This window comes from Pseudopodoces humilis, chromosome 2 (genome assembly GCF_049639895.1).
Source record: "Pseudopodoces humilis isolate 2021_Gansu_Grassland_sample_001 chromosome 2, ASM4963989v1, whole genome shotgun sequence".
NCBI classification, from domain to species: domain Eukaryota; kingdom Metazoa; phylum Chordata; class Aves; order Passeriformes; family Paridae; genus Pseudopodoces; species Pseudopodoces humilis.
Genome location: NC_142201.1, coordinates 218,103 through 245,155, shown reverse-complemented (window position 1 = coordinate 245,155; position 27,053 = coordinate 218,103). Strand labels below are relative to the sequence as shown.

The 27,053-nt window shown below is 57.1% G+C and overlaps 1 protein-coding gene and 1 long non-coding RNA gene across 2 annotated transcripts; both read left to right on the top strand.

Moving 5' to 3' along the window:
• The first annotated feature begins 58 nt into the window (after positions 1-58).
• On the top strand, positions 59-7,162 carry LOC148184753 (uncharacterized). The gene is made up of 2 exons (XR_015771789.1): positions 59-295; positions 6,953-7,162. It is a non-coding gene; the product is annotated as an uncharacterized LOC148184753 (long non-coding RNA).
• Positions 7,163-13,935: 6,773 nt separating this feature from the next.
• On the top strand, positions 13,936-17,230 carry LOC102112562 (folate receptor gamma-like). The gene is made up of 4 exons (XM_005526642.2): positions 13,936-14,318; positions 14,880-15,068; positions 15,516-15,651; positions 15,911-17,230. The coding sequence occupies exons 1-4, from the start codon at positions 14,118-14,120 to the stop codon at positions 16,270-16,272; spliced, it is 888 nt and encodes a 295-aa protein (XP_005526699.2). The 5' UTR covers positions 13,936-14,117; the 3' UTR covers positions 16,273-17,230.
• Positions 17,231-27,053: the final 9,823 nt, after the last annotated feature.

Here is a 27,053-nt window from a genome sequence, read left to right as displayed (position 1 = left end):
CCCGGGCAGCGCCGCAGCCCCTCCCGAGCCCTCCCCACAGCCGGGCCTGCAGCCCCGATAACCGGCCCGGGGCTGTTCGGTGTCCGGGGCTCCGAGAGAACCGGCCCGGGGCTGTTCGGTGTCCGGGCTCCGAGAGAACCGGCCCGGGGCTGTTCGGTGTCCGGGCTCCGAGAGAACCGGCCCGGGGCTGCTCGGTGTCCGGGGCTCTGAGGGAACCAGGCCGAGCCGGGCAGCAGCAGCTGCCGGCGCTGGGACAGACGGATGGACACATCTCCATCCACATCAGTCACACCAGGTGCGGTTCTGCTGTGGAATCAGGGTGCTTTGGGTGGGAAGAGACCTTAAAACTCCCCCATCCCAGCCCTGCCATGGCAGGGACACCTCCCACTGTCCCAGGAGCTCCCAATGTCCAGCCTGGCCTTGGGCACTGCCAGGGATCCAGGGGCAGCCCCAGCTGCTCTGGCAATTCCATCCCAGCCCCTGCCCACCCTGCCAGGGAACAATTCCTGCCCAAGATCCCATCAAATCCTACTCTGAAGCCATTCCCTGGCTCCTGGCCCTGCAGCCCTTGGCCCCAGTCCCTCTCCAGCTCTCCTGGAGCCCCTTCAGGCCCTGGACCCTTCTCTTCTCCTGTCCATGGGGTACACTGAGTTTTTCTATCATGTTTTTCTCTCAGGGCAGGTGAGAGCTGTTTCAGGACAGGGTTCAGGGTCTCCTCCATCCCTGCCTGGTGCCCACAGGCAGGATTCACAAAGCGAGTACCGACACAGGGAGCAGGAGGATGGGAGAGGACTCTGCTCAGCGAGCCGTTCCCTCTGCTGCTGTAGCCTTGGGGCTGCTCTCCCCCTCCCCACAGCTTCCCTCCCCCGTGGCACTGACGAGCCCAGGGTTCTGTGGCCAGGCTGAGCCAAGTGGTGCTGCAGGAAAAGCGTCTGAGCGATGCTAACCCTAACCCTCAGCAGGTAAACCCCAGACTCCTCAGAGCACAGGCCTTGCTCTCCCTCAGCGAGGCTCCAGCATCCTCTGTCCCAGGCCCAGGGGAGCTCCAGGGCATCTCACCAGCTCTCCCAGCACTTCACCTGCCACAGGCTGAGCTGGCTCTGCCTCTCGCTGCTTTGGAGAGGGTTCCCTTCATCACAGACCTCCTCAAACAGTCCCAGCATTGCCTGGGAACCACGAGAGCTGTCCCAGACCTCACATCCTGGGGCTCTTGCTAGCAAAAGGTTTCTTGTGTGCGAGGATGGCTCCGGGGCACCAAGTCAGGCAAGGACTTTTCTCCTCCTGCTCATGGCATGGGACCAGCTGGGTCAGGAAAGTGTTTCGTGGGTCTTGTTCTGCCTTAACAGCCTTTAAGTCTGGCAATGGATGGAGCCAGAACTGTTCCCGTATTGGGAATGGTTTTGGGAGGGCAGACCTGACCCGACTCCAGATCTGACCTCACTCCAGATCTCACCCCCAGTCTGCCACTGGCCTCTTATTCAAGTAGCAAAAGTGGCTCTGAAATGGGGTGGGACCTGGGGAAATCCCTGACAGAGGCTGAGTGGTTGTTTGGGGGCTGCCCCAAGTGAGGCACTGAACCTGATCCTCGGGCAGAGCCTCTCCCAGTGCCCAGACAGAGACCAAGGGGCTCATCCCAGCACCTCAGGGCTCCCAGGGCTCGTGAGTGAGTCAGGGACTGGCCCCAAGTGCGTCACTCATCCTGCTCAGCACCGAGCATCGGGCACAGCCAGGGAGTCCCAAACAGCAGCTGAGCTGGGACGGGGTCAGGACACATCCCACAGACCTGGCACAGCCCAGCCCAGGGGATGCTTTTGTTTGAGGCTCCTCTTCACACACCCAGGCAGAAAGGGAGCTCTGAGACCAGGACCAGGACCAGGGTCAGGACCAGGGTCAGGGATAGGATCAAGGTGAGGGTCCCATGCCCAAGACTCGAGCCCGTTCTCTGCAGTTTATGGGATGTTTATGGGATGTTTATGGGATGTTTATGGGATGTTTATGGGCTCTCCCATCACAAGCTGATGGGATGAGTTTGCACAGGCTCAGGGTGCTGAGTCACGGTGCCGGCCCCAGCCTGGCTGTGGTCAGAGGCTGATAACTGGGGTGGCACAAACAAGAGCCTTGTGGGCAGTGATAAGGCAGCCCCTGGCCCCAGGGCAGTGTCCCCTTTCTGCTGAGTCAGACTCTGACACAGCAGAAAACATTTCTGCTGAGCCAGAGTGGCAGCCAGGGGAAAACAGACAGCTTTTAAATTTGATTATTTATTTTTCTTAGCAGGACCAGGAGGGCAGCTCTGGAGTCCCCAGCACGGGCTGCTCACCCCTGTGTCAGCGAGGGGCTCAGGACCCTCCTCTGCCTGAGGGGCAGAGCCCACGGCAGGCTCAGGAGATCGACATTCCCAAAGGGATGGTGGGATCCGGCCCCTCTTCTCCATCCTCCCTTCTGCTGCCCTGCTGCAAGCCTTGGGGGAAGGCTGTGTGGAAGGTGCCAGCTGCTGTTGAAACCTTTCCTGTTTCCATAAGAGAGGGAATTTCACACCTTGTCCTCCTCCCAGAGAACGGCTCCCAGGGGATCCAATCTCCCTGGCTCCACTGCTCCCCCTGTGCTGGCCGCAGGCAGAGCTCCCTGTGGGGAAACTGAGGCACAAAGCAGAGTGGCTGCTCTCCAGAAATGCCATGAAATGCTCATGGCAGGGGCAGACCCCCTTCAAGGAAGGGGCATGTTTGCTGTGCACAAAGTAAGGAACACAGCAAGATAAAGTCTTCCTCAGAATGAATAGAATGCCTTAAAATGTTTAGAATTTTATAATCAGAATCTTAGAATCATGGAATCCCAGACTGGTTTGGGTTGGACGGGACCTCAAAGCTCACCCATTTCCACCCCCTGCCATGGACAGGGACACCTTCCACCATCCCAGGCTGCTCCAAGCCCCAGTGTCCAGCCTTAGCCAGGCTTTTATCCTCATTCAGTTGTGGGGTGGGGGTGTAGTGTCCTCCTGCCCAGCCCAGCCCCAGGCCAGGGAGGTGGGTGCTGAGCCAGGTGTGCTCCAGGCAAGCTGTGCTCCCAGCCCAGCCTCTTCCACTGGCACTGGCGAGCTTTTGGCTCAGGCTGCTTTAGGGACCCACAGCACAAAGGGATTGTGTTGGGAAGTGAGAAGCTGTCCAGACTGAGCTCCATGGGTTGAAAGGCACAAAATTCACCCAGGATCTCCTGTGACCCCAGGAGCCTGTGTTTTTCACTAGTCCCTTCCAAGCAGGCCCTGAGGGAGAGTCTGAAAGCATCAGCGCTGCCCCAGGAAGCGCCTTTTCCTTTTTGTTTGGAATGTGGCAACTTCCTGGGGCAACCTCTGTGCTGGTTCATGCCCAGGGGACCACACACCTCTGGGGGATGCAAAAGGACCAACCAATTTTTTGTTGACACAAACAACAGGAAACGCACTTTTTTCATGCAGGGAAACTGAGGCACGGATTAAAGGGGGGAGGGAAGAAAAGCAGGAGTGCCTGGGACAGACCTGGTTTGTTCTCCTGGGACCCCCCACCTCCCGTGAGACCCTGCTGCTCCCACCAGGGACTGGGATTTCCAGCAGAGGGGCCGGGGTTTGGTGCCCCAAGCCCATCCCTAGTCTTGGGTGTGGGTTTTTCAGCCAGGCAGGGTTTGGTGGTGAGCTCTGCTAATTCAAGATTTATCCACCCTCGGAGGTAAAGCCTAGGCTGGGATGTTGGTGTGATGAGAGGCAGAAGGAGCAGAGCAGAGCTGGGGATGAGCTGCCCCTGCACTGCAAGGCTCAGTTTTCCCCGCTCAGCTCCAGAGATGTCCCAGACACGAGGCTGGAGCCATGGGGAGCTGCTCCCCAGCACTCTGCACTCATCTTTGCCAGGCGTGGGAAGCAAAAACCCCAAAAACCCTGCCCCAAATTCCCTGATCCCGCACCATCCCAGCCCCGGAGCTCCGGGCAGCCTCTCCCTGCCCAGCTGGGCCATGTCAGGGTGAATGTGTGTGTGATTTGTGTCAGTGCCCAGCCCTGCTCCTGCCCAGCTGGGCCATGTCAGGGTGAATGTGTGTGTGATTTGTGTCAGTGCCCAGCCCTGCTCCTGCCCAGCTGGGCCATGTCAGGGTGAATGTGTGTGTGATTTGTGTCAGTGCCCAGCCCTGCTCCTGCCCAGCTGGGCCATGTCAGGGTGAATGTGTGTGTGATTTGTGTCAGTGCCCAGCCCTGCTCCTGCCCAGCTGGGCCATGTCAGGGTGAATGTGTGTGTGATTTGTGTCAGTGCCCAGCCAGCCCTGCTCCTCCTGCCCAGCTGGGCCATGTCAGGGTGAATGTGTGTGTGATTTGTGTCAGTGCCCAGCCCTGCTCCTGCCCAGCTGGGCCATGTCAGGGTGAATGTGTGTGTGATTTGTGTCAGTGCCCAGCCCTGCTCCTGCCCAGCTGGGCCATGTCAGGGTGAATGTGTGTGTGATTTGTGTCAGTGCCCAGCCCTGCTCCTGCCCAGCTGGGCCATGTCAGGGTGAATGTGTGTGTGATTTGTGTCAGTGCCCAGCCCAGCCCTGCTCCTGCCCGGGATGGGCCCTTCCCCAGCTCGGCCTGCAGCCCCCGGCACCACACACGGGCTCGGGAGCAGGGGATGGCACACGGCCTCAGCTCAGGGCACCAGAAATGGGAAATGGGAAATGGGAAATGGCCTGGCAGCTCCTGTCTCTCAGGGTGGAGACTGGACTGAGATGTGCTGCTCTAAGCGGCTGTGCCAGGTGCTGCCGCCCGAGGATGGCTTTCTCCTCCTCCTCCCACTGCGTGTGATGGGGGGTGGCTGCTGGGGAGCTTCTCCAGGGCTGGAGAAACTTCTCACACACTCCAGTCAGCGGCTCTGTGCAGGCCCAGGTGAGCCCAGGGAGCAGCTGGACTGGCTGGTGGCTGGGAGGAGACCTGGAACGGCCCAGTCCTGGAGCTGGAGAGTGGACAAACGGCCCCGGGTGTGGGCATGGATCTGTTCTGCTCTGGGGCTGCAGGGTCCCCACAGTGAAGTGACGCACGTGGGACCCTGTGTGGGCCTGAGCGAGGAGCAGCTGGCACTGGCCGTGCCCACGTGAGCCCTCTGTGGGGACAGCACAGCTCTGGGGTGGCCCTCTGGCCACCTGGGACCAGGCAGTCCAAGCTGGCCACCCGCACACGGCCCTGTGTGTGGGAGGTGTTGCAGGAGGACCTGAGGGCTCCGGGCCTGGCAGGGTCACCCTCCACCGGGAATGCTCCCCAAACTGGAGCTGGCAACAGAAGCAGCTCCCACCTTTGCCACGGGACAAATGCAGCAGCGGCTGTTGGGCTTGGCCACTGAGCACAAGTGGTGGCTTCTCTTTCAAATGGCACAAGTTCTGTCCTCCTGTCTCTGCTCCCCCCTCAGCAGCCTGCCTGGCTCAGGCCCGCTGGAAGCAGCTGCCGGTCCACAATTAGCGGGCACTAATTGGGCTTCCAGGGGGGGCTGCAGCTCAGCCTCCTCGGCCCATTCACACTGGGAATCCCAGAATCACCGAGGGGTTTGGGCTGGAGGGACCTTAAACCATCTCACTCCACCCCTGCACTGCCTGTGCCAGGTCCCCAAGTGCCACATCTCAATCTCTGCCCCGGAGATCCAGGCACAGCCTGGTCCGAGGGGAGACCCCTGTGCGCCCCTCAGAGCTGTCCTGGGACCCCGTCCCGTGGGAAGGAGCTTTGGGACACACCGGGGGCACCAAAGGCTTCCACAGGCCCAAATCCCCAGGAGAGCCCTTGGATCCCAAAACAGCCTCTGGATGAGGAGCCCCTGGGTAACTGGGGAGCTCTCAGAGTAACTGGGGAGCTCTCAGAGTAACTGGGAGCCCCCAGGGTAACTGGGGAGCTCTCAGGGTAACTGGGGAGCTCTCAGGGTAACTGGGGAGCCCCGAGAGTAACTGGGGAGCTCTCAGGGTAACTGGGAGCTCTCAGGGTAACTGGGAGCTCTCAGGGTAACTGGGGAGCCCCGAGGGTAACTGGGAGCTCTCAGGGTAACTGGGAGCTCTCAGAGTAACTGGGGAGCCCCGAGGGTAACTGGGAGCCCCCAGGGTAACTGGGAGCCCGGGGACAGCGCGGGCCGGAGCCGGGTCCTGCCCCCGGGGATGGAAGGAGCGGGGCCGGGATCCCCTCCCCGAGCCCGGGACCTGCCCCAGCGCGGGCGGCGGAGCGCGGCTCGATGCTTCCCTCTGCCGGGGCACGGCGGAGACGGGATGGGATCCGTGGGATGGGATCCATGGGATCCGTGGGATGGGATGGGATGGGATGGGATCCGTGGGATGGGATCCGTGGGATGGGATGGGGATGCAGGGTGTGAGATGAGGCACAAGGGAGGTAGAATGCAGGATGTGGGATGCAGATGTGGAATGTGGATGCAGGGTGAGGGAGGGAGATGTAGAGGCAGGAGATGGGATGAGATACAGAATCCAGAGGCAGGAAGCAAGAGGCAGGTGCAGTGTGAGGACAGTGCAGATATGGATGTAGATGTGGGTGTGGGATGAAGGGGGTGGGATGCAGATACTGATGCAGATGTGGATGCAGGATGCAGATGCTGATGCAGATGTGGATGTGATGCAGGATGCAGATGCTGATGCAGATGTGGATGTGGATGCAGGATGCAGATGCTGATGCAGATGTGGATGCAGATGTGGGTGTGGGATGAAGGAGGTGGGATGCAGATGCTGATGCAGATGTGGATGCAGATGTGGATGTGGATGCAGGATGCTCCAGTCCCTGCTGCCCCCACCACCCTGTGGCCTCAGCCTGCAGTGGGGGCTGCCCAGGTCACCAAGGAGAGGAACCATCTCCACAGAGAGACACAGGTTGCCCCATGCCAGATGTACCCACAGGCTCTTGGTGCCATGCCAAGACCTCCATGGAAAGGTTGTTTCTTCTGTTCTTCTTCCTTTTGTCACATTCCTTCTTTTCCTGGAGCAGGGAGACAACCCAGAAGTCGAGTCCCCATGAGAGGGTTCTCTCCTGCACGGTGTCTGCAGAGGAACTTCACCTGAAGGCTTCTGCAGAGGAACCTCAGTGAAGCCTGTCAGACACAGGATCCACCTGCCTTGGGGAGGGCCAGGGGGATAAATATCACCTCCTCCCTGGCCCAGGAATCACAGAATCATTAAAGTTGCAAAAGACCTCCAAGATGGAGAGAAACTATTTACAAGAACCTGCAGGGCCAGGAGCCAGGGAATGGCTGCCAGTGGCAGAGGGCAGGGCTGGATCTTGGGATCTTGGGCAGGAATTGTTCCCTGGCAGGGTGGGCAGGGGCTGGGATGGAATTGCCAGAGCAGCTGGGGCTGCCCCTGGATCCCTGGCAGTGCCCAAGGCCAGGCTGGACATTGGGAGCTCCTGGGACAGTGGGAGGTGTCCCTGCCATGGCTGGGGTGGAAGGAGATGATCCTTAGGGTCACTTGCCACCCAAAGCACTTCATGATTCCATGATTCTCTGCTGTCTCTACATTTGTGCCTGGGAACCCCAGGTAGACCCATGGCAAACCCATCTCGTGGTGGGTCTCACAGCTCAGCCATTCTGTCTGGGATGATCCATCAGGCAGGAATCCCACCTCAAGGTGGGGCCTCCCTCCCTTGTCAGCTCCTCTGCAGACCCACAGACCTGGCCCTTAAAGCTGCCAATCTCTGGGAGCTGCATTTGCTTTGCTGGTTAATCTTTAACTCTCCTTTGTGCCCACAAAAATAGCTGTTCTCACTGATAACCCCAGCCTGCTCCCTGCCTGATCCCTGCGGGCTCTGCTCCCTAATTAACTGATGGAAATTGCTGATATCCCTGGCACAATAGAGGAGGATATCCAGCACTCTGCTACAGAATTCTAGACTTTATTGAGGTATTTATTCATTCTTTTTTTAGCAAAGAAAGCAGGCACAGCCTCATTCTCCATTAGGCCTTTCTGTGGGAGGGAAATCAATAGAGGAAATTATGTTTGGTTCAAATATTTATGTGGTGACATCACTCAGGGTATGGGCATTTCTCCAAATGAACCACATTAGGGGTGTGATGCACAAAGCCACATCTGACCATAAAAATAGCATACACAGAGTCATGGAATCATGGAATGGTTTGGATTGGAAGGGACCTTGAAGACCACAGAATCAGAGACTCATAGAATAGAATTCCTGAGGCTGGAAAAGCCCTCACAGCCCAGGGAGTCCCAGCTGTGCCCGATGCCCACCTTGTCCCCAGCCCAGAGCCCTGAGTGCCACGTCCAGCCCTTCCTTGGGCACCTCCAGGGATGGGCACTGCAAAGCTCCCTGGGCAGCCCCTGCCAAGGCCTGAGCTCCCTTTCCATGGGCAAATTCCTGCTGCTGTCCACCCTGAGCCTCCCCTGGCCCAGCCTGAGGCTCTGATCATCGTAAGAGTTCACAACTCTCAGGTGGAATTTTGTTGCAGTTATTCCAGCTGGCACCAGGTGAAGAGTTTGCCCTTACGTTTTTAACATAATTTCTGCTTAATTATGCTTAATTGCATAATTTCAGAGCTGTGTGACCCCACCACCCACTCGTGCCATCACGGCAGACCCCAGCTCCAGCCCAGCTCGTGCCGTGAGGGGGTCACATTTGGCTTCCTGCAGCTTTCTGGGGGTCCAGGACTGACCTGATCTTTGCTCTGTACACAACTGGATTCATCATGATGGGACCAGCAGCAGCAGAAGAATTTTTCACAAATTTGTGAATCTTGGAGGGGCTGATCACTGCAATCAGCACAGCACAAGTGTGGGAGGTGCAGGTGCTCAAGGCCCTGCTCCTCAGTGGTGCAGAAAGTGTGGATGGAATACACTGGGTTAAAGCAGGGGGATCCAGCCCATCCAGCATCTGCAGCCCCTCTCTGTCTGCTGGACTGGGAGAGCCACCCCAGTGCCTGGACACGGGCTCAGCATCATGGAACAGCTGGAAAAGCAGTCCTGCACAGCCTGGGAGCTCCCCCAGACACCACCACCAGCCACCTTCCTGCAAGGCCTCCTGGTGACCTTGGGGTCACCACTGCCCACCCAGGCCCTTTTCCAGCTCTCCTTTCTGGCCAGTCCTCATCTGGAATAAAAGCACCAATTATAATTAAATTTAACCCCAATCTGTGGGACAGGTCTGCTCAGGCCCAAAGCAACAGCACAGTCTGTCCTCAGGCACTGGTTTATTCCTGCTAATTATGGTTAATGATAACAACGAGCTGTTGTGACTCAGCTGAGTGTTTGAATTCTGTGGGATTGACTTTCTAAGCACCCTCACATCTCAGTTCAGGAGCTGTTTCCATTGCAGGAAGATGAACAGTGCCCAGCTGTCTGTCTGCAGTCCCACCCTCTCAGCCCCCTCAAACAGCCCTGGAGCCACTTCCAGCTCCCGCAGGGAACTGCGATCAGCAAAATCCTCAGGAAATCCTCAGCCCTCCCCGTGGCAGGTGGGATTCCCTCTGACACAGACTGAAGTGATGTTTTCTTTCTTTCTTTTCTGGGATTCCATTTTCTTCCAGTGGGAGGTGTCCCCCATGGCAGGGGTGGGACTGGATGGGCTTTAAGGTCCCTCCCAACCCAAACCCTTCCACCTTTCCATCATTCTGTCCCCAGCCCGGCTGAGAGCTGTGACACAGGTCCTACCCACTGAACCCACCCATCCAAGCCCAGAGAATGGCCACTGCTGGCCATGGGCTTTGCACTGGGTCTGCAAGGCCTCAGGGGACTGAGCTGTGCCAGCTTTGCTGGTTGTGAACTCGCCCTGCACGTTTTACCAGCTTTGGCAGAGAAGGGAACTTTCCTTCAGACAATGGCCACGGCTCTGGTGCTCCTCCTCGTGAGGTGCACACGTGCCTTCGACTGGATGCAGAGAACAGCAAAATTCTCTGCCGAGGGAGAGAGATTCAAGACTTCACCACACTGAGGGAGTGCAGAGAAATCCTTAGCAGCATGTCAGGGCCTCCAGGAGAGGGGACCAGGCGTGGTACAGAGGGGCACAAGGCAGTGAGAGGTGGGCACAGGCTGGCACTGGAGACTTCATGGCTACAAACAACTCTGGAATGCTCAGTTAAGGAAATAGAAGCTCAGAGAGGGACAAAAAGGGTTTGGAGGTGACAAAGAGAGCAAAGAATGAGTGTCTGGTGTGGAAAAACACAGCATGTTTAGGTAAGGGGGGTGTACAGGGATGCAGGCAGGACAACAGGGAGAGATTCCCTGTGCTCTGCACCATCCCACACTCGAGTTCCCCCTGCAAGGACAAGGTCTAGACATTCACATGGGACAACCTGGAAAGGTTTTTGGAGAGATGGGGGGATCTGCACACCCTGAACACTCTGTCTGTGCGGCAGAGGTCACAGGAAATGTAATACAGGGCTGGAGCACAGGTAAATGGATCAGCCCCTGGATCCCTGGAAGTGTTCCAGGCCAGGCTGGACAGGGCTGGGAGCAGCCTGGGATAGCGTCCATGCCCATGATGGGGTTGGAATTGGATGAGCTTCAATGTCCCTCCCAACCAAACACTCCACTGATTCTATGATTTCTGCTCTTCAGCAGATTTTGTCTGGGTAAGCATCAAGTCAGCCAAGTCTCTGATGATGCTAAACTGCTCCAGGACCAGCTGTGAAAATCTGCAGAGGACCCTGGTGCAGGAGCCTGGGCAGGAAGGAGGAAAGGCATGGCTGTGCCTCAGATTCCTGATACCCACTGGAGCAAGAAAGTTAAACAAGGCTCAGACCAGGATGTGCCTGGGAAGGGGCAGTGCCCTTCTGGGCAGCACCGTTTTGGGACAGCACCGTTCTGGGGCCAACTTCCCTGTTCTAGTCTGTGGTGACCCAACAACACGGAGGACAGCCCCAGGGCAGGAGTGGGGTCATGCACTGGGCATGAACTGCTGACTGAGGGTACATCCCGTAGAGAGGGATCTACAAAAGACCCCAAAGCCCCTCAACCCATTTCCAGAAAGGCCCAGAAGAGCAGAGTGCACGTGCTCATGTGTACATGAAGAGCAGGAAACCCAAGGCCAGGGTGAGGAAACACAAAGTGCCCCCAAAGCCCAGGCAGTGCCCCAGGACCACCCTGTGTGGGTCAGTGCTGGAGCATTGACTCAAATGCAGGACTGGTGTTCTCCTTTCCCAGCCAATCTCTCCTTCACACTCTTCTGCCTCCCTCTTTCATTTCACTCTTTTATTTCTCCCACCGTTACTATGTAGGGGAAAACATGCATCCATTGCCATGCCACGTGTGGAGCTGGCCAATAAAACTTGGTGAGCTCTGGTTTTTGGACCCTTCTGGCTTTTGCCATTCTTTTGTCACCATGGGCACCTCTGACTTTTGGGTGCTCCCTTCTACACAAGAGTGGGACGTGACACGTGGTACGACTGAGTCACTGAACAATAAAACAACAGATTTCAAAGAAAAAGCAGCTGAGATGAACACACAGTGATGCGCTGGGGAGAACACGTCAGATGGAAGATGACAGGCTGGTGGCTGACAATTATCTCTCAGGAACAAGCTGTCACTGCTCTGACAATGTTACAACACAGTTCAGTGATCAGCAGTTCCAAAAACAAACCAGATATTAGAAATTCCCTGGCAAGGAGCAGGAAACGTGGCCAGGACAGTGCAGGGCATCCAAAACCGCCACAGCCCTGTGCCTCGAGGGGCAAAACTCTTCTTGTGGAGGCAGCAGAGGTGGCAAAGTGTCAGGAGTGGGTGGGGGAAGATCTGCTCAGTGACATCTCCAGTATGAGGGGTTAGAAGCACAAGGTTGTTTTTCTTCCTGGCAGGAGGGGACAGCCGGGGGGGTCGGGCTCTGCTGCCAGGGAACAGGGACAGGAGGAGAGGGAACGGCCTCAGGCTGGGCCAGGGGAGGCTCAGGGTGGACAGCAGCAGGAATTTGCCCATGGAAAGGGAGCTCAGGCCTTGGCAGGGGCTGCCCAGGGAGCTTTGCAGTGCCCATCCCTGGAGGTGCCCAAGGAAGGGCTGGACGTGGCACTCAGGGCTCTGGGCTGGGGACAAGGTGGGGAGGTCTCAGGGACTCTGTGATCACCAGAGCAGGGTCTCCCAGAGCCTGAAGTGCACACACATGAAATTTAGAAAGATTTGCTCCTCAGGCAAGTGATTCATCAGTGAAGCAGCAGTGATGTGGGTGAAGAAAAGAGCAAATTCCCCAAACCTGCTCCAGGAGGAAGACTCTGCCCCATGCTGAGAGCAAGGGCTTTCCACAGCCTCTGGTGAAGCTTTCAGCACCAATGGATGTGCTCAGGTGTTATGAGGGGTGCACCTGCAGTTCTGCTTTGTGCTGGGAGCTGTTATTCTTCCTCCTGAGGCAGCAGCCTGCGTGTCATTTGCTGCCTCTTGCATTTATTCCATCATTCATTCCATACCCAGAGCCCTGGCTCGGTGTCTTTTGGGCTCTTCTGCCTCATGCAATGGTCCAGCTCTCCTCTGCCTGGTGCAGGGCGAGGGGAGGAAACAAGTGAAGGGCCAGGGCTGACAAGAACCTGCCTGGGCAAAGAAAGCCTGGATTGTTTCCCAGGCAGGAGGTGCTGCTTGTGAAAGAGGCTGGATGAGGCAAGTGTCACCAAACCCTGTGCTAACCAACACTGGCACGAGTCAAAGCTCCTGAAAGAGAGGGGGAAGTTCCTCCCCAGTGGCAGCACCTGTGCCAGAAGCTTCCCTGTGAAAGCTGCCCCAGGAAGCTGCAGGGCTGAGTGTTTGTGAGGTGGTGGAGAGACTTTAGAGCCTTTTCAAGCTGCAAAGGTTGACCGTGATTTGGGGGTATAAAAATGTAGCTTTAATGCAAGTTAGCTACTTCCTACTTCTCAGGTTTCTGTGCCTGTCTCCTCAGGCCTGTAGCTGCTTTTTCTGGGGTGTTTTGTACTATTTTAATGCTGTAAATGCTTTGTCTTGCTTCTGTGTTCTGCAAAATTCTTCTTAAAATGTGTCTGGTTGAGACCCTTACACTGTGTTAACAAGGAATGGGAAGGAATTTTCTTGGTTAAGTCTTGTTGTTGGTTGGTTTGGGGTTTTTTTTTTTTTGTTTAAGAGAATGACTATAAAATTGGTCCCAACCTCTAGGCAGGCAGAGGGGGCCAAGGCACGATGGTGTGAAATGTCTTTTGTTGCTCAAATCAGAGCAGGCTGGAGGGCTGGAGTGCCCTGGAAGAGGGGCAGGTGACCCTGCCCGTGGCAGGGGCAGAATGAGATGGGCTTTAAGATTCCTTTCCAACCCAAACCCTTGTGTGATTCTTTGATGATTCAGGTCTCTGCTGGAGACCTCAGGAGAGGGTTTCCAAGTCTCAGACACAGATACAGAAAATGTTTTCCTGTCTTAGCACACTCCTGAAGTCGACACGGGCCTCCTGCAGCTCCTGGCCCACACAAGGTGCTGGTGTTGGTGCCTTCCCTGCCCCTCTGGACCCTCGTGAGAGATCCCTGTACTCCCCATGCCTTGGCACAGAGGGCTCGGGGCTGGGAGCTTCTGTGTGGAGCAGTGGGGTGGCAAAAGGACCTCACCTGAGTGGGTCTCACAGAGCATCCCCCCTTCCTCGGGGCTGATGAATCGCTGGGCAGTCCGAGCTCTCCTAGGGCTGTTTGTGCCCCTGTCCTGATGATAACGTGTGGCTGACCTTGCAGCCGGGCTCGGGGGGGCTGCACGGCTGTCCTTGGTGCCATGAGCTGCTGCCAGGTCCTCGGGAGTGCCCGGCCTCCACAGCACCTCCCTCACTGCTGCCTGTGCCAAACCCTCCCCTGTGCTGTCCCCTCTATATCTGTGTCACCCCTCCTGTGCTGTCCCCTCTGCACAGCTCTGTCCCCTCTCTGCACAGCTCTGTTCCCTCTCTGCACAGCTCTGTTCCCTGTCCTGTGCTGTCCCCTCTCTGCACAGCTCTGTCCCCTCTCTGCACAGCTCTGTCCCCTCTCTGCACAGCTTTGTCCCCTCTCTGTACACCTGTGTCACCTCCCCTGTGCTGTCCCCTCTATATCTGTGTCACCCCTCCTGTGCTGTCCCCTCTATATCTGTGTCACCCCTCCTGTGCTGTCCCCTCTATATCTGTGTCACCCCTCCTGTGCTGTCCCCTCTATATCTGTGTCACCCCTCCTGTGCTGTCCCCTGTCTGCACAGCCCCGTTCCTGGGATGGCAGTGGGGCAGGCAGTGGGGCAGGCAGTGGGGCAGGCAGTGAGGCTGGCACTGCTGGCACTGCTGGCACTGCTGGCACTGCTGGCTCTGCCTGCTGCCGATGCCGTGGCACCAGTGAAGGACCCGCTGCTGAACGTCTGCATGGATGCCAAACACCACAAAAGCGAGCCCGGCCCTGAGGGGAAGCTGTTTGACCAGGTAGGAGCTGCTGGTGGCCCTGGGTGTCCCAGGGTGGGACAGCCCTGTGCCCCCTCCCCGCACACTCGGGGCTGCTCTGGGCTTGGCCACCACTTGCCAGAGGGATAAAGCCGCTCTCGCTGGCTGCGAGATCTGTTTGTTTGCTGCCTTCCTTCAGCAAGTGGCCAGTGAGTGACAGTGGGGATTTGTCAGCTCAGTGTCACCCCTCTCTAACCCCCTGCTGGAGCTCAGGACCCCCAGAGCACAGCAAGGGAAAGGATGTGAGGAGAGACCCTCACCTGCTCCCTCTCAGGGTGGGAGAGCCTTCTCGCTCTGCCCCAGCCCCTCGGTGGAGGAAGGGGGGCTTTGTTTCTGTTCCTTGGGCTGGCACTGACTCCTGCTGAGGATCTGATCTGCTCCTCCTCCAGCCCTGCCTTGCTGCAGTGCCCAACTCCTAAGCCCAAAGTGACCGAGAGTTTGCTGGGGAAGGTAAAACGCTCTGGGTGCCGCAGGCTCCTTGCCGTGGGCTCTCCCTCCTGGGGCTGCTCCTGCCCAGCTGCAGCAGCCTGTCCCCTGTTGCAGTGCTCCCCCTGGAAGGACAACGCCTGCTGCACAGCCAACACCAGCTCGGAGGCCCACAAGGACCAGTCCTACCTCTACAACTTCAACTGGAACCACTGCGGGGTGATGCCACCCAAGTGCAAGCGCCACTTCATCCAGGACACGTGCTTGTACGAGTGCTCACCCAACCTGGGGCCCTGGATTGAGAAGGTAGCACCAGACCCAGGAGTCATGGAACTGTTTGGCTTGGAAGGGAAATTAAAACTCGCCCTGATCCAACCCCTGCCATGGCAGGGACACCTCCCACTGTCCCAGGCTGCTCCCAATGTCCAGCCTGGCCTTGGGCACTGCCAGGGATCCAGGGGCAGCCCCAGCTGTGCCAGGGCCTGCCCACCCTGCCAGGGAACAATTTCCCATCAATATCTAGGGTGTCTCAACTTTTCCCACAAGGTAGAGAGATTCCAAGGATTTTTCTGGCCTCTGACTAATGGAAGAACTCCTTGTGTCAAGACACATCTCTGCTGAGGCTGGAACTCCTCTGGGATCAGCTGTGCACCCCCACGGGAGGGGCTGGGGGGATTTGGGATGTGCCAAATCTTTCCCTTGACTCACAAGGCTCCCCAGCATGACGTGTGCCGCTGTTCCTGTGTCCTGCAGGCTGACAGCAGCTGGCGTCGGGAGAGGATTCTCCACGTGCCCCTCTGCAGGGAGGACTGCGAGGAGTGGTGGGAGGACTGCAGGGACGCCGTCACCTGCAAAGAGAACTGGCACAAGGGCTGGAACTGGGCAACAGGTCGGTGTGCTCTGGGCACCTCTCCTCTCCCCGCAGGCAGCTTTCTGGCAGTGTCACCGCTGCCAGCACCCCAGGGGTCTGTCACTCCTCTGGGTGTGACATGGTTGGTGCCATGCAGCCAGCCAACAACCCCCAGCGCCCAGCTCAGATGTGGCCATGGGCCGTGGGCAGGTGACCTGTTCCCCCCAGGGGAAGGACAGGAGGGAAGGGCTGTCCCAGTGCCCTGACTGAGCTTTGCTCCCCGGTGCTCTGTGCCCAGGAACGAACCGCTGCCCCTGGGGCTCCATGTGCAGACCCTTCAGCGAGGTCTTCCCCCGACCCAAAGACCTGTGTGAGAAGATCTGGTCCAACTCCTTCAAATACAGCGGCGAGCGCCGGGGCAGCGGGCGCTGCATCCAGATGTGGTTCGACCCTGCCCAGGGGAACCCCAACGTGGCCGTGGCCAAACACTTCGCTTGGAGAAAGAGATGCTCCCCCGGCCGGCGGGGGAGCGTGGCTCCGGAGAGCGACGGCGCCGTGCGTGCTCTGCCGAGGTCTGTGCTGCTCCTGCTGCCCCTGGCCCTCCTGCTGCTCCCCGAGGGAGCGGGGGGCTGCGGGGTGCCCACATGGGGGTCCCTGTGACCCCTCTGTGAAGGGACATGGCCCGGGCTGCTCCAGCTGCCCTGCAAGAGGAGCCGGCACAAGTTACTCTGTCTGTGTGTCCCAGCGCTCAGCATAAGTTGTGTTGCTGGACCTTGACACCACCTTTGGGCCGCTGACCAGAGCAGGGATTTTCTTGCCTCTGAGGGAAGAGCAGTGCAGTCTCTGCTCTGATCTGGGGTGCCTGCACATCTGTTCCCACCCCACGGCCTGGCAGAGCTCTGGTGGCTGCTCCTTTGGGCAGCTGTGGGACGAGCGCTTTAGAGGGTTTAGAATTTAATTGGTTAAGGATATAGTTAACCTGAAAATGTTTATAGCTTTTTAGAATATGTTAAGCACAACAGAAATCACACGCTGTCTGTAACCTTTTATCATCCCTTGCTGTGGTCACAAGAACGTGCAGGAATGTAAGCTCCTCGTCCTCTCTGGATAAGGAGAGGAACCAACAGAAACACAGAGGGCTGGGAAAGCAGAATGCCGAGATACGGGGAGCCCTCAGACCCCCGAGCTGCACAGAGCTGCTCCTGCAGTTTGAGCAGGGACCAGAGGGCCACAGAGCAGGCCTGAGGCACAAAGGTGAAAGGTTCGATGTGATGAGGAGTTTCCAGCCCTCAGCTCTGAAATCCACCCTGTGAGCACCAGAGCGAGCTGTGCGTGCCCAGAGGGAGCCGGTGACTTACCCAGAGGGGATGGGAGGGGACAAGAAATAAAAATGCATGAAACTAATTGTGCAATCCTACACAAATATAACATTCTAAGGAATAAATAGGGAATGTAAACCTGGTGATTTTCACACAGGTTTTAGGAGAAGCAATCACCTGTCTGCTGGGACCTGCCAATAAAGCATACCTAAAACCTTTGCACTTGTGGAGTCTTTCCATGAGTCAGTTGGGACTCCCTGAAGGGTGGCTTGGATAATAAAGTCTTGTTCTGGATCAGCCTTGTTGGACTGATGTGAAATACTCCTGAGGAGGGGGGAGTGTCCTGGGGGTGGTGGCGGCTATGGGATCTCTAAATGTGGGAATTGGCCTGGGGGGAGCAAAGATCGTAAAACTACAAATGGTTTGGATTGGAGGAGATGTCAAACCTCATCTCTTTCCACGCCCCCTGCCATGGCAGGGACAGCTCCCACTGTCCCAGGAGCTCCCAATGTCCAGCCTGGCCTTGGGCACTGCCAGGGATCCAGGGACAGCCCCAGCTGCTCTGGCAATTCCATCCCAGCCCCTGCCCACCCTGCCAGGGAACAATTCCTGCCCAAGATCCCATCAAATCCTACTCTGAAGCCATTCCCTGGCTCCTGGCCCTGCAGCCCTTGGCCCCAGTCCCTCTCCAGCTCTCCTGGAGCCCCTGGAAGGGGCAGAGGAGCAGAACTGTCCTTGACTGGCCAGGGGCTGCAGGCAGGACCCTCCCTGCCCTTGGCTGCAGCCCAGCTGGGCTGGGTCAGCCCTCCCACACCTGCTTTGGGCTCAAGAGCCCTTCAAAGCAGGGTAAAGGTTCCCAGACCTGCAGAACCTGTGCAAAGACTTGCTGCTGTGCTTGTTTGGGGTTTTGCTTCCTTTGAGGCAGAAACTTCAGCAGAACTCCACCAACTTCTTGAAGGGAAATGCAGGGGGTGGGGAGAGCTGGATGCCCTGGCTGGATTGGGGACAGAGAGGGGATCCTGCTGCTTTTGTGGCTGGATAAAGCAGAAAGCAGCCTGACTCCTCAGTCTCAAAGCTCAACATCCTGAGTGAGGTGAAGGTGTGGCAGAGCAGGTGAAGTACCTGAGAAAGGAACCCCCAGCTGCTGCCACTTCCCTAAACTGCTGAGCTGGCACAGCCCAGACACACCGGACTCCCAGCCCAGGAGCTTTATCCTACCAAAGCCCAGTCTCAGCTCTTTAATCTGGGCATCTTCTAAAGCCCCTTTGCCTCAGTACCTTCTAGGGATGCCCCTCAAGGTCACTTCTCAAGGCTGGGCCACAGCCCATGGCCCTTGGTCTGGGTGAGTGGCATCAATCTCTGCTCAGTAATGAGGTTTGCTGGCTTTAATAGAATTGTTTCATTTTTATTTCAAGCAGTGCATTATCCTGGCAGTTGTAGCTGCCTGTGCTGTGCAGAGAATAATGCTGATTAAGATCTCTTAGTCTAATCATTATCATAGTGAATCATTTATTTATAAAAATATATTTGGGTTCCCATCCTTATCCTGGAGGACTCAGTGACGTGACGGCTCAGTCAGAGCTGTGCAATGCTCTGGACACCAAACACTGACCGGGGCTGGGGCTGGGGCTGCCTCACCCTGACCCCTCTCTGGGAAGGAGCTCAGGAGCCCATGGAGTCCAGCTGGGGTGGGGTGCTGGTTTCAGGGGTCTGGGGCAGTGTTTGGGGGTCCTTTCTGCTCCTCATGACTCCATGGGAGGATCTCATGATGAACTTTGTCTCCTCCTCTGCCCATGGGGCAAGGCCAGGGCTGCCTGGGCCAAGCCAACCCCAGGCTGCAGAGCTTTTAGTACTTCAAATATTTTCTGGAGTTTTTAGACCAGAGCAGCTGTTTCCAGAAGCTTTTGTGGCTCATTTTTATTTTAAAATGTTCCTAATGATGTAGTATCTGTCACAGCTGATCACTAATTCCTTGTCCTTACACGAAACAGAGAAGCACTTTCCCTCTCTAACTCAAATATGATGTGTTTAATCCAATTGCTCTAAATATAGTATCTTGTCTCCAAAATTTGAAGGTAGAGCCCACAACTGACCAGGGCTTAGAAATGTTTTCTAGCCCACCCAGGCAGGAGCACTGGGAGCTGATTCCTGCGACAGAGATCTCCATACAGGACAAAACCCAAACAACTCAGAAGGCAAAGCTGCTCGAGGGGAGGGAGAATCTGCTTTGGGCAACTCCTGCTGCCGTGGGCCTGGGCTCTGCTCAGCTCTGCCAGTGTCTCAAAGAGGTCCAGGTTGTTGTCTCTTAGACAAGAGACCTGCTGGGACCCTGCAGGGGAGGGCTGTGATCTCCTCCTGTCCCAAATCCACGTGGGCTGGAAGGAGATCCGACCCCATGGCTCCCAACCACACCCAGCTTTATCCTCTGGAGATGCTCTGGGGTAGCTCCAAGGGGAGCTGCAGCCCTCTGGGGCACTCCCAGCTGCACACACTCCCTGCACATTTCCAAGGCTCGAGTGTTCTCAGCGATTTCTCCCAGCCCTGCCTGGTTTCCAGCCCAGAAATGCTGTTTTGTGCCGGGTAAATGCGGCCAGGCCGAGGAAGGTGGTGCCCAGAGCAGGGGTCAGACAGGAGCTGGGGGCTGCTCTGGGAGAGGTGACATGGGGAGGGGACAGTGGCAGCACAGAGGGGAGGGGGTCCTGGGCAGGGTGAGCAGAGCAGAGCCAGGACAGAGGCTGGGCTGGAGCACGGGGGGATGGAGAGCTGGGGATGCACTGCAGGCAGAGAGGCACAACTCGAGAGGAAGATGAGAGAAACTGGTCTCAGCCCTGTCCCAAAATACTTTCTACACCCTGGGATATCTGACTTTTGTCCTTCTCATGGATTTCCCCAAACAGCCCTAGGGGCACATGCAGGAATATTACATTCCCCCTGGCGTCCACGGTGATTGTTTCAAGGAGAGAAGAAATGCCACTGAGCAGGACCTTCACTGCTGAAGATCTTCGTTCTGTGGGGTGTTTTATTTGCTTTTGTTTGTCTGGGTTTTGTATCTGAAAGCACTGGACCTCAGCAAGGTGGGCTTGGGAATACTGAGGTAGAGATATTTCCTTATCCCCTGGATCCCTGGCAGTGCCCAAGGCCAGGCTGGACATTGGGAGCTCCTGGGACAGTGGGAGGTGTCCCTGCCATGGCTGGGCTGGGAATGGGTGGGCTCTGAGGTCCCTCCCAACCCAAACCCTTCCAGAATTCTCACACTGCACAAGGACAATGCCCAGGAGGTCGCATTTCTGGAGCCCTTGAGGTTCATTAGGGATGGAACCAAAATAGCAATTTTTTCCCCCCAAACCTCACCAATGACTAGGGCAAGAAGGGCACTCGAGGGCACCAGGCACGAATTCCCACCTTTGTGGTGATCCCTGGCATGAGAAGAAACCAGAAGTGATGATTTACAGAAGGAAATGGCACAAGCATGAAAGCAAAAGAGAAGGATGGGAAGGGGAGAAGTGATTTGCATTCAGCCAGGGGCAGATTGAAGTGCGAGCTGCTCTGTTATTCCAGAATATGGAATATTTGTGGGGGAGCACGTGGAGTGATGGATGGTGTGACCAGGCATGCTAGTTACTCTGTTGGTTGTTATAAAAATTACTTTTCCTGAAGCAGTCTAACCTCAGCAGCAAAATAAGAAATCAGGGAGAATAGGGAAAAAGAGCTGAAAGCCAATAAAGCAGATGGTTTAAAATTAGCAGGGCAGGGTAAGGGCAGGGTGACAATTCCCTGGGAGCACTTACAGAGGGGCAGAGATCTCAGAGAGAAATGGGAATGAAAAGCAGCAAGTGGAGCGAGGCCACCCCAGAGCTGTGGAAAAGGGCAAAGAACCACTGGGATTAACATTCAGCTCCTGCAAAATTGTGGAACAGAGAAGCCCAACCCTTCTGGAGCACACATTGCGGCAGGCACCCTGGAGTTCTTGGGAACAAATTGTGCCCAAGCGCTGTAATTTCTCCTGCAGCCGGGGCACAGGCAGGGAATGAGGGGGCCTGGCTGCAGTCACACCTGGGACAGGGCTCACACAGCACAGGGAACAGGAGAGCAGAGATCCACCCAAATGGAGCTGCACAAAAGGGAGCACAAAACTCCCGGGAAAAATGAAGGTTTCAGTTCTTCATTGCTGAAGATGAAGGAACTGGTTTCTGCAGGTGTTCACTGCTCCCGTGAATGAGCTCGTCAGGAAAAGCCATTTGGGGTGTGGATATGGCTGTTGTCAGGTTGTGATGGGAGCACAGATCCGATCTGCCCTTTAATCCCTGTATTCCCTGTGAATGCAGAGCCGGTGTTTATTGTAGTGCCTGACTGCTTGGGGGTAACTCCAGCCTCCCTCTGCTGCTTCCACAGCACCAAACACAAGTGGAGGCCCTTCCATGAGGGAACACAAACACCCAGCAGCAACAAATAATTAAAGTTCCACAGGATATGAAGCCCAAGGGCTGCTTCCAGGCAAGAGGCTTTTCTGGAGGAAATCCAGGAATGTTAGAGCAGGTTTACTGAACACCCCTCCGGGCTGGCTTGGGTGAGCTGCTGTCTTTCGGGAGGGCAGATGGATTCCACAATCTCTCAAGGTTCCTTGTACCTCTACTTTTCATATTTCCATCAGAAATTTCACGTTGGATGTTTATTTTCCACCACTGCCTTGCACATCTCATTGGCTGGTTGTGCATGTTGAGGTTCCTTATGTACACCCAGGACAGTTTCCTCCTCCTGCTGAGGGTTTGATCTTCACTACCAGTGAGAGGGGGTCTTGAATCACAGAATCCAGCAGGTCTGGGTTGGAAGAGAGCTTAAAGATCACCTTGTTCCACCCCCTGCCATGGGCAGGGACTCCTTCTGCCAGAAGGTTCCACCAACTCCTGGGTGTTATTTCAGAGATAATAAATGGTTGGGTCTCGGTGAGGAGCCACCAACCCTTCCTGTATTTTCATCAGCAGATTGCGTGGGCCCGTCGGATTTCTCAGCTTTAAAAAAATAAATACCTAAAGCTGAGGGGGAGGTGTGTTTGTTTTTCTGGAGCATCCTGGATTTAAGCCAGACTTTGCACTCTGTGAGCCTCATCCAGACTTAGACTGAGAACCAGACTTTGAGTGAAGATGTCATTGTACAAATGCTGATGTTATTAGAGAGAGTCCATGAGGAGGGGCTGAGGGAGCTGGGAAGGGTCTGGAGCCCCAGGAGGGGCTGAGGGAGCTGGGAAAGGGGCTCAGCCTGGAGCAAAGGAGGCTCAGGGGGCCCTTGTGGCTCTGCACAAGTCCCTGGCAGGAGGGGACAGCCGGGGGGGTCGGGCTCTGCTGCCAGGGAACAGGGACAGGAGGAGAGGGAACGGCCTCAGGCTGGGCCAGGGGAGGCTCAGGGTGGACAGCAGCAGGAATTTGCCCATGGAAAGGGAGCTCAGGCCTTGGCAGGGGCTGCCCAGGGAGCTTTGCAGTGCCCATCCCTGGAGGTGCCCAAGGAAGGGCTGGACGTGGCACTCAGGGCTCTGGGCTGGGGACAAGGTGGGCATCGGGCACAGCTGGGACTCCCTGGGCTGGGAGGGCTTTTCCAGCCTCAGGGATTTTGGGATTCTGGGATTCCTGGCTGCACATGGATTTTCCCTTCAGAACTCTCCATGCAGACGAGGTTTCCCCTCCTGACTGCCCTGTGGGGCCACAAGGATCCCTAAAAGCAAAACTGATCAAAAGGAGAGCAGAGTGTGACCAGAGGCTGCTTTTGCATCAGTACATTTTATAGTAAGAAGGTTTTTCTGCAAGAGTTATCTCCCAGCTCCAGGCTTTGGGTTAATGAAAGAAATTATCTCTCTTGAATAATAAAAATACAAAAGGCAGGGCCAGGCATCTGATAAAATAGCAGTTTTCAGAAAAATGCATCATTAATTGTAGTTGTTTGCTGGAGGGAAAAGTGGGCCAGCATTAAAATGATTTGCTTTTCCAAAACTTACCCAGAACCATTTTCTAACCCTGAATCCATCACTCCCCACAGCAAAACCACATCCCTCTGATGAGTGAGGATGAAATAATTCCTGCTGGGGCAGCTCTGCTTCCCAGGGTGAGTCACCTTGATCCGAAGGCTCTCGGTGTCCGGGCCACCGCGGAGGTCAGCGATAAATGTCACCCCACAGGGCTTTAATTCCCAGAATTTGTGGTATTGTGAGATAAGCTGGACATTAAAAACCCCCGTTTGAGCATTGGGCACAGATCATCCTTCACCTGGCTGTTGTTGCAGCTGAAAGGAGGAGCAGAAGGAAGCAGTTCAGCAGTGCAAGTGCCCAAAAGGAGGATTTTTATACCCAAGAAGTGCTTCAGAGAACCCTCCCTGCTGTTGGCCGAGATCTCCCATCCAATCACTCTCTGTTTTCTCCCTGGATCTCTTTGGCCCAGCTCATGTCCCTGGGGCTCTGACCGGCCCCAGCTCCCCAGCCCTTACACCCAGCACTGGGACCTGGCTGTTCCCTGGGTGGAACAGCGGGCATCCATCCCTCCAGGAGGAGAAACACCCTGGGACTTCCCAGCCCAGCCTCAGAACAATCTACAAGGGTAACAATTTCCAGGAAGAGTAAAGGTCTTGGTTTCCAAGATGGGAATGTGGTTAAAGAGAAAAGCCTGGGAACATTTGCAGTGGGCTCTGCTGAGAGATTTGTTTTTCCCCTCGTGCCAGGTGCCACCTGAAGGAAGCCAGGGGGAGTGGAAGGTGTTCCCCCTGTCCGTGGTAGATGGGTGGAACTGGATCACAGAATCACAGAACAGCCCGAGCTGGAAGGATCCTCCAGGATCACCCCAGGGATCCCCCAGTGCCCCCCTGCCCTGCCCAGACCCCCCAACAAGCCCAGCCTGGGCATCCCTGGATGCTCCTGGAGCTCTGGCAGCCTCGGGGCCGTGCCCATTCCCTGGGGAGCCTGGGCAGTGCCAGCAGCCTCTGGGGAAAGAAGAGCCTTTTCCTTCCAGTTCATGATCCTGAAGGTCCCTCCCAGCCCAAACCATTCCCTGGTTCTGTGGCTCGGGGGCTCCACAGGCAGGGCTGTGTCCCCTGCAGGTGACAGGGACCCGCGGGAGGCTCAGCACAGCCTCCAGTCCCCGCTGTCCTGCGTGTCTGACAGGCGGGACAGGCGGGACAGGCGGGACAGGCGGGACAGCCGGGACAGGCGGGACAGCCGGGACAGCCGGGACAGGCGGGACAGCCGGGACAGCCGGGGACAGCCGGGGACAGCCGGGACAGCCGGGGACAGCCGGGGACAGCCGGGACAGGCGGGACAGCCGGGGACAGGCGGGACAGCCGGGACAGCCGGGACAGCCGGGACAGGCGGGGACAGCCGGGACAGCCGGGACAGCCGGGGACAGGCGGGACAGGCGGGACAGCCGGGGACAGCCGGGACAGGCGGGACAGGCGGGACAGCCGGGACAGCCGGGACAGGCGGGACAGCCGGGACAGCCGGGACAGCCGGGACAGCCGGGACAGCCGGGACAGCCGGGGACAGCCGGGACAGGCGGGACAGCCGGGACAGGCGGGACAGGCGGGGACAGGCGGGGACAGCCGGGACAGGCGGGACAGCCGGGACAGGCGGGACAGCCGGGGACAGCCGGGACAGGGGGGACAGCCGGGACAGCCGGGGACAGCCGGGGACAGCCGGGACAGGCGGGACAGGCGGGGACAGCCGGGACAGGCGGGACAGGCGGGACAGGCGGGGACAGGCGGGACAGCCGGGACAGGCGGGACAGCCGGGACAGGCGGGACAGGCGGGACAGGCGGGACAGCCGGGACAGGCGGGACAGCCGGGACAGGCGGGACAGCCGGGGACAGGCGGGACAGGCGGGGACAGCCGGGACAGGCGGGGACAGCCGGGACAGGCGGGACAGGCGGGACAGCCGGGACAGCCGGGACAGCCGGGACAGCCGGGACAGGCGGGACAGGCGGAGCGAGCCCGAGGGGCTGTGCCAGGGGTGGGACATGGACAGACACGAGATCCCTGCTCCACAGGGATGTGACATCCTGCCCTGCGTGTCACAGCAGCACCGCGGTGACACGGGACAGGGCCCTGCAGGGAGAGAGCTCTGCAGGTGTGCACAGGTGGGACTGTCACAGGTGGGACTGTCACAGGTGGCACTGAGCAGGTGACACTGTCACAGGTGACACTGAGCAGGTGACACTGAGCAGGTGGCACTCTCACAGGTGACACTGTCACAGGTGACACTCTCACAGGTGACATTGTCACAGGTGACACTGTCACAGGTGGGGCTGTCACAGGTGACACTGTCACAGGTGACGCTGTCACAGGTGACACTCTCACAGGTGACACTCTCACAGGTGACGCTGTCACAGGTGACACTCTCACAGGTGACACTCTCACAGGTGACACTGTCACAGGTGGGGCTGTCACAGGTGACACTCTCACAGGTGACACTCTCACAGGTGACACTGAGCAGCCCCCAGCCAGGGGCCAGGGCGGTGCCAGCGGCGTTGGGGACATCAGGGAGGGTCTCAGGGGACGGCAGTGCCCCGGCGCTGCTGCAGCCCGGTGCTGGCACAGCCGGAGCTGCCAGCCCCCCCCGCCTGTCCCAGGCACAGACACACCTGGAGCGAGGGTGGAGGGGCTCAGGGGACACAAATCTGGCTTTTTCATCCCGCTTCAGTCACAAGGTTCCTCCACACAAGGGATGAGATGTTTGTTCACGCTGAACCCCAACGCTGCCCTCGTTCCCAGCGCTGCAAATCCCAAAGCCCAGCAGCCACTTTAGTTCCTGTCCGTGTTTGGATCCAGCAGCTCCCTGGGTCCTCTGCAGAGCTCAAAGCCAGCCACAGGAGGATTTCCCTGGCCTTGTTTTGTTTTCCATCCTGCCTCCAGCACCATCAGACTCCCAGGTGAGCCTCACAAGGCGCTTTTCCCACGGGTGTGTTCTGCACGGCTGAGGTTTAACCACAGCCAGGAGTTAGTGGAGACATCAGGAATGTGCTGGGTTCTCCAGGTTTTCAGCATTCAACTGACTCATGTTTTGGCAAAAGCTTTGGAGAAAAACAAACTGCAGTGGAAGTTCAGTTCTGTGGATGTCCATGGGCAGAGAGAGCACACAGGGTAATGTCCAGCCTAGAAAGGTTCCTGACAAATCCCAGAAGAGGTTTCTGCCTGTTTCCCTGCACAGTGAGTGAAGGCCACTGCAAAACAGTACCAGAAGTGTCTTTGTGAGGAGGCCCAGGGCTTCGTGCAGGAGGGGAGTGCTCAAGGAAAGATCTTAGGAATATTTAAGTGGCACCATTTTAATCATTCTCGGTGCAGTGATTTCTCCTGGATCTGAATGGTTTCCACACCAGAAATGGTGGGTTCGTGCAGGTTGTCCAGGAAAACACGGCCAGGAGCACCGTGCCCAAAGTGAGGGCTCAGAGGAGCCAGCGGCCGCTGCACAGGAGGGGTCAGTGATCACTGGGGTCAGTGGTCATTGGGGTCAGTGGTGATTTGGGGTCAGTGTCATTGGGGTCAGTGATCATTGGGGTCAGTGGTCATTGGGGTCAGTGGTCATTGGGGTCAGTGGTGATTTGGGGTCAGTGGTCATTGGGGTCAGTGGTCATTGGGGTCAGTGATCATTGGGGTCAGTGGTCATTGGGGTCAGTTGTCATTGGGGTCAGTGGTCATTGGGGTCAGTGATCATTGGGGTCAGTGGTCATTGGGGTCAGTGGTGATTTGGGGTCAGTGGTCATTGGGGTCAGTGATCATTGGGGTCAGTGGTGATTTGGGGTCAGTGATCACTGGGGTCAGTGGTCATTGGGGTCAGTGGTGATTTGGGGTCAGTGTCATTGGGGTCAGTGATCATTGGGGTCAGTGGTCATTGGGGTCAGTGGTCATTGGGGTCAGTGTCATTGGGGTCAGTGGTCATTGGGGTCAGTGATCATTGGGGTCAGTGTCATTGGGGTCAGTGGTCATTTGGGTCAGTGGTCATTGGGGTCAGTGGTCATTGGGGTCAGTGATCATTTGGGTCAGTGGTCATTGGGGTCAGTGTCATTGGGGTCAGTGATCATTGGGGTCAGTGGTGATTTGGGGTCAGTGGTCATTGGGGTCAGTGATCATTGGGGTCAGTGGTGATTGGGGTC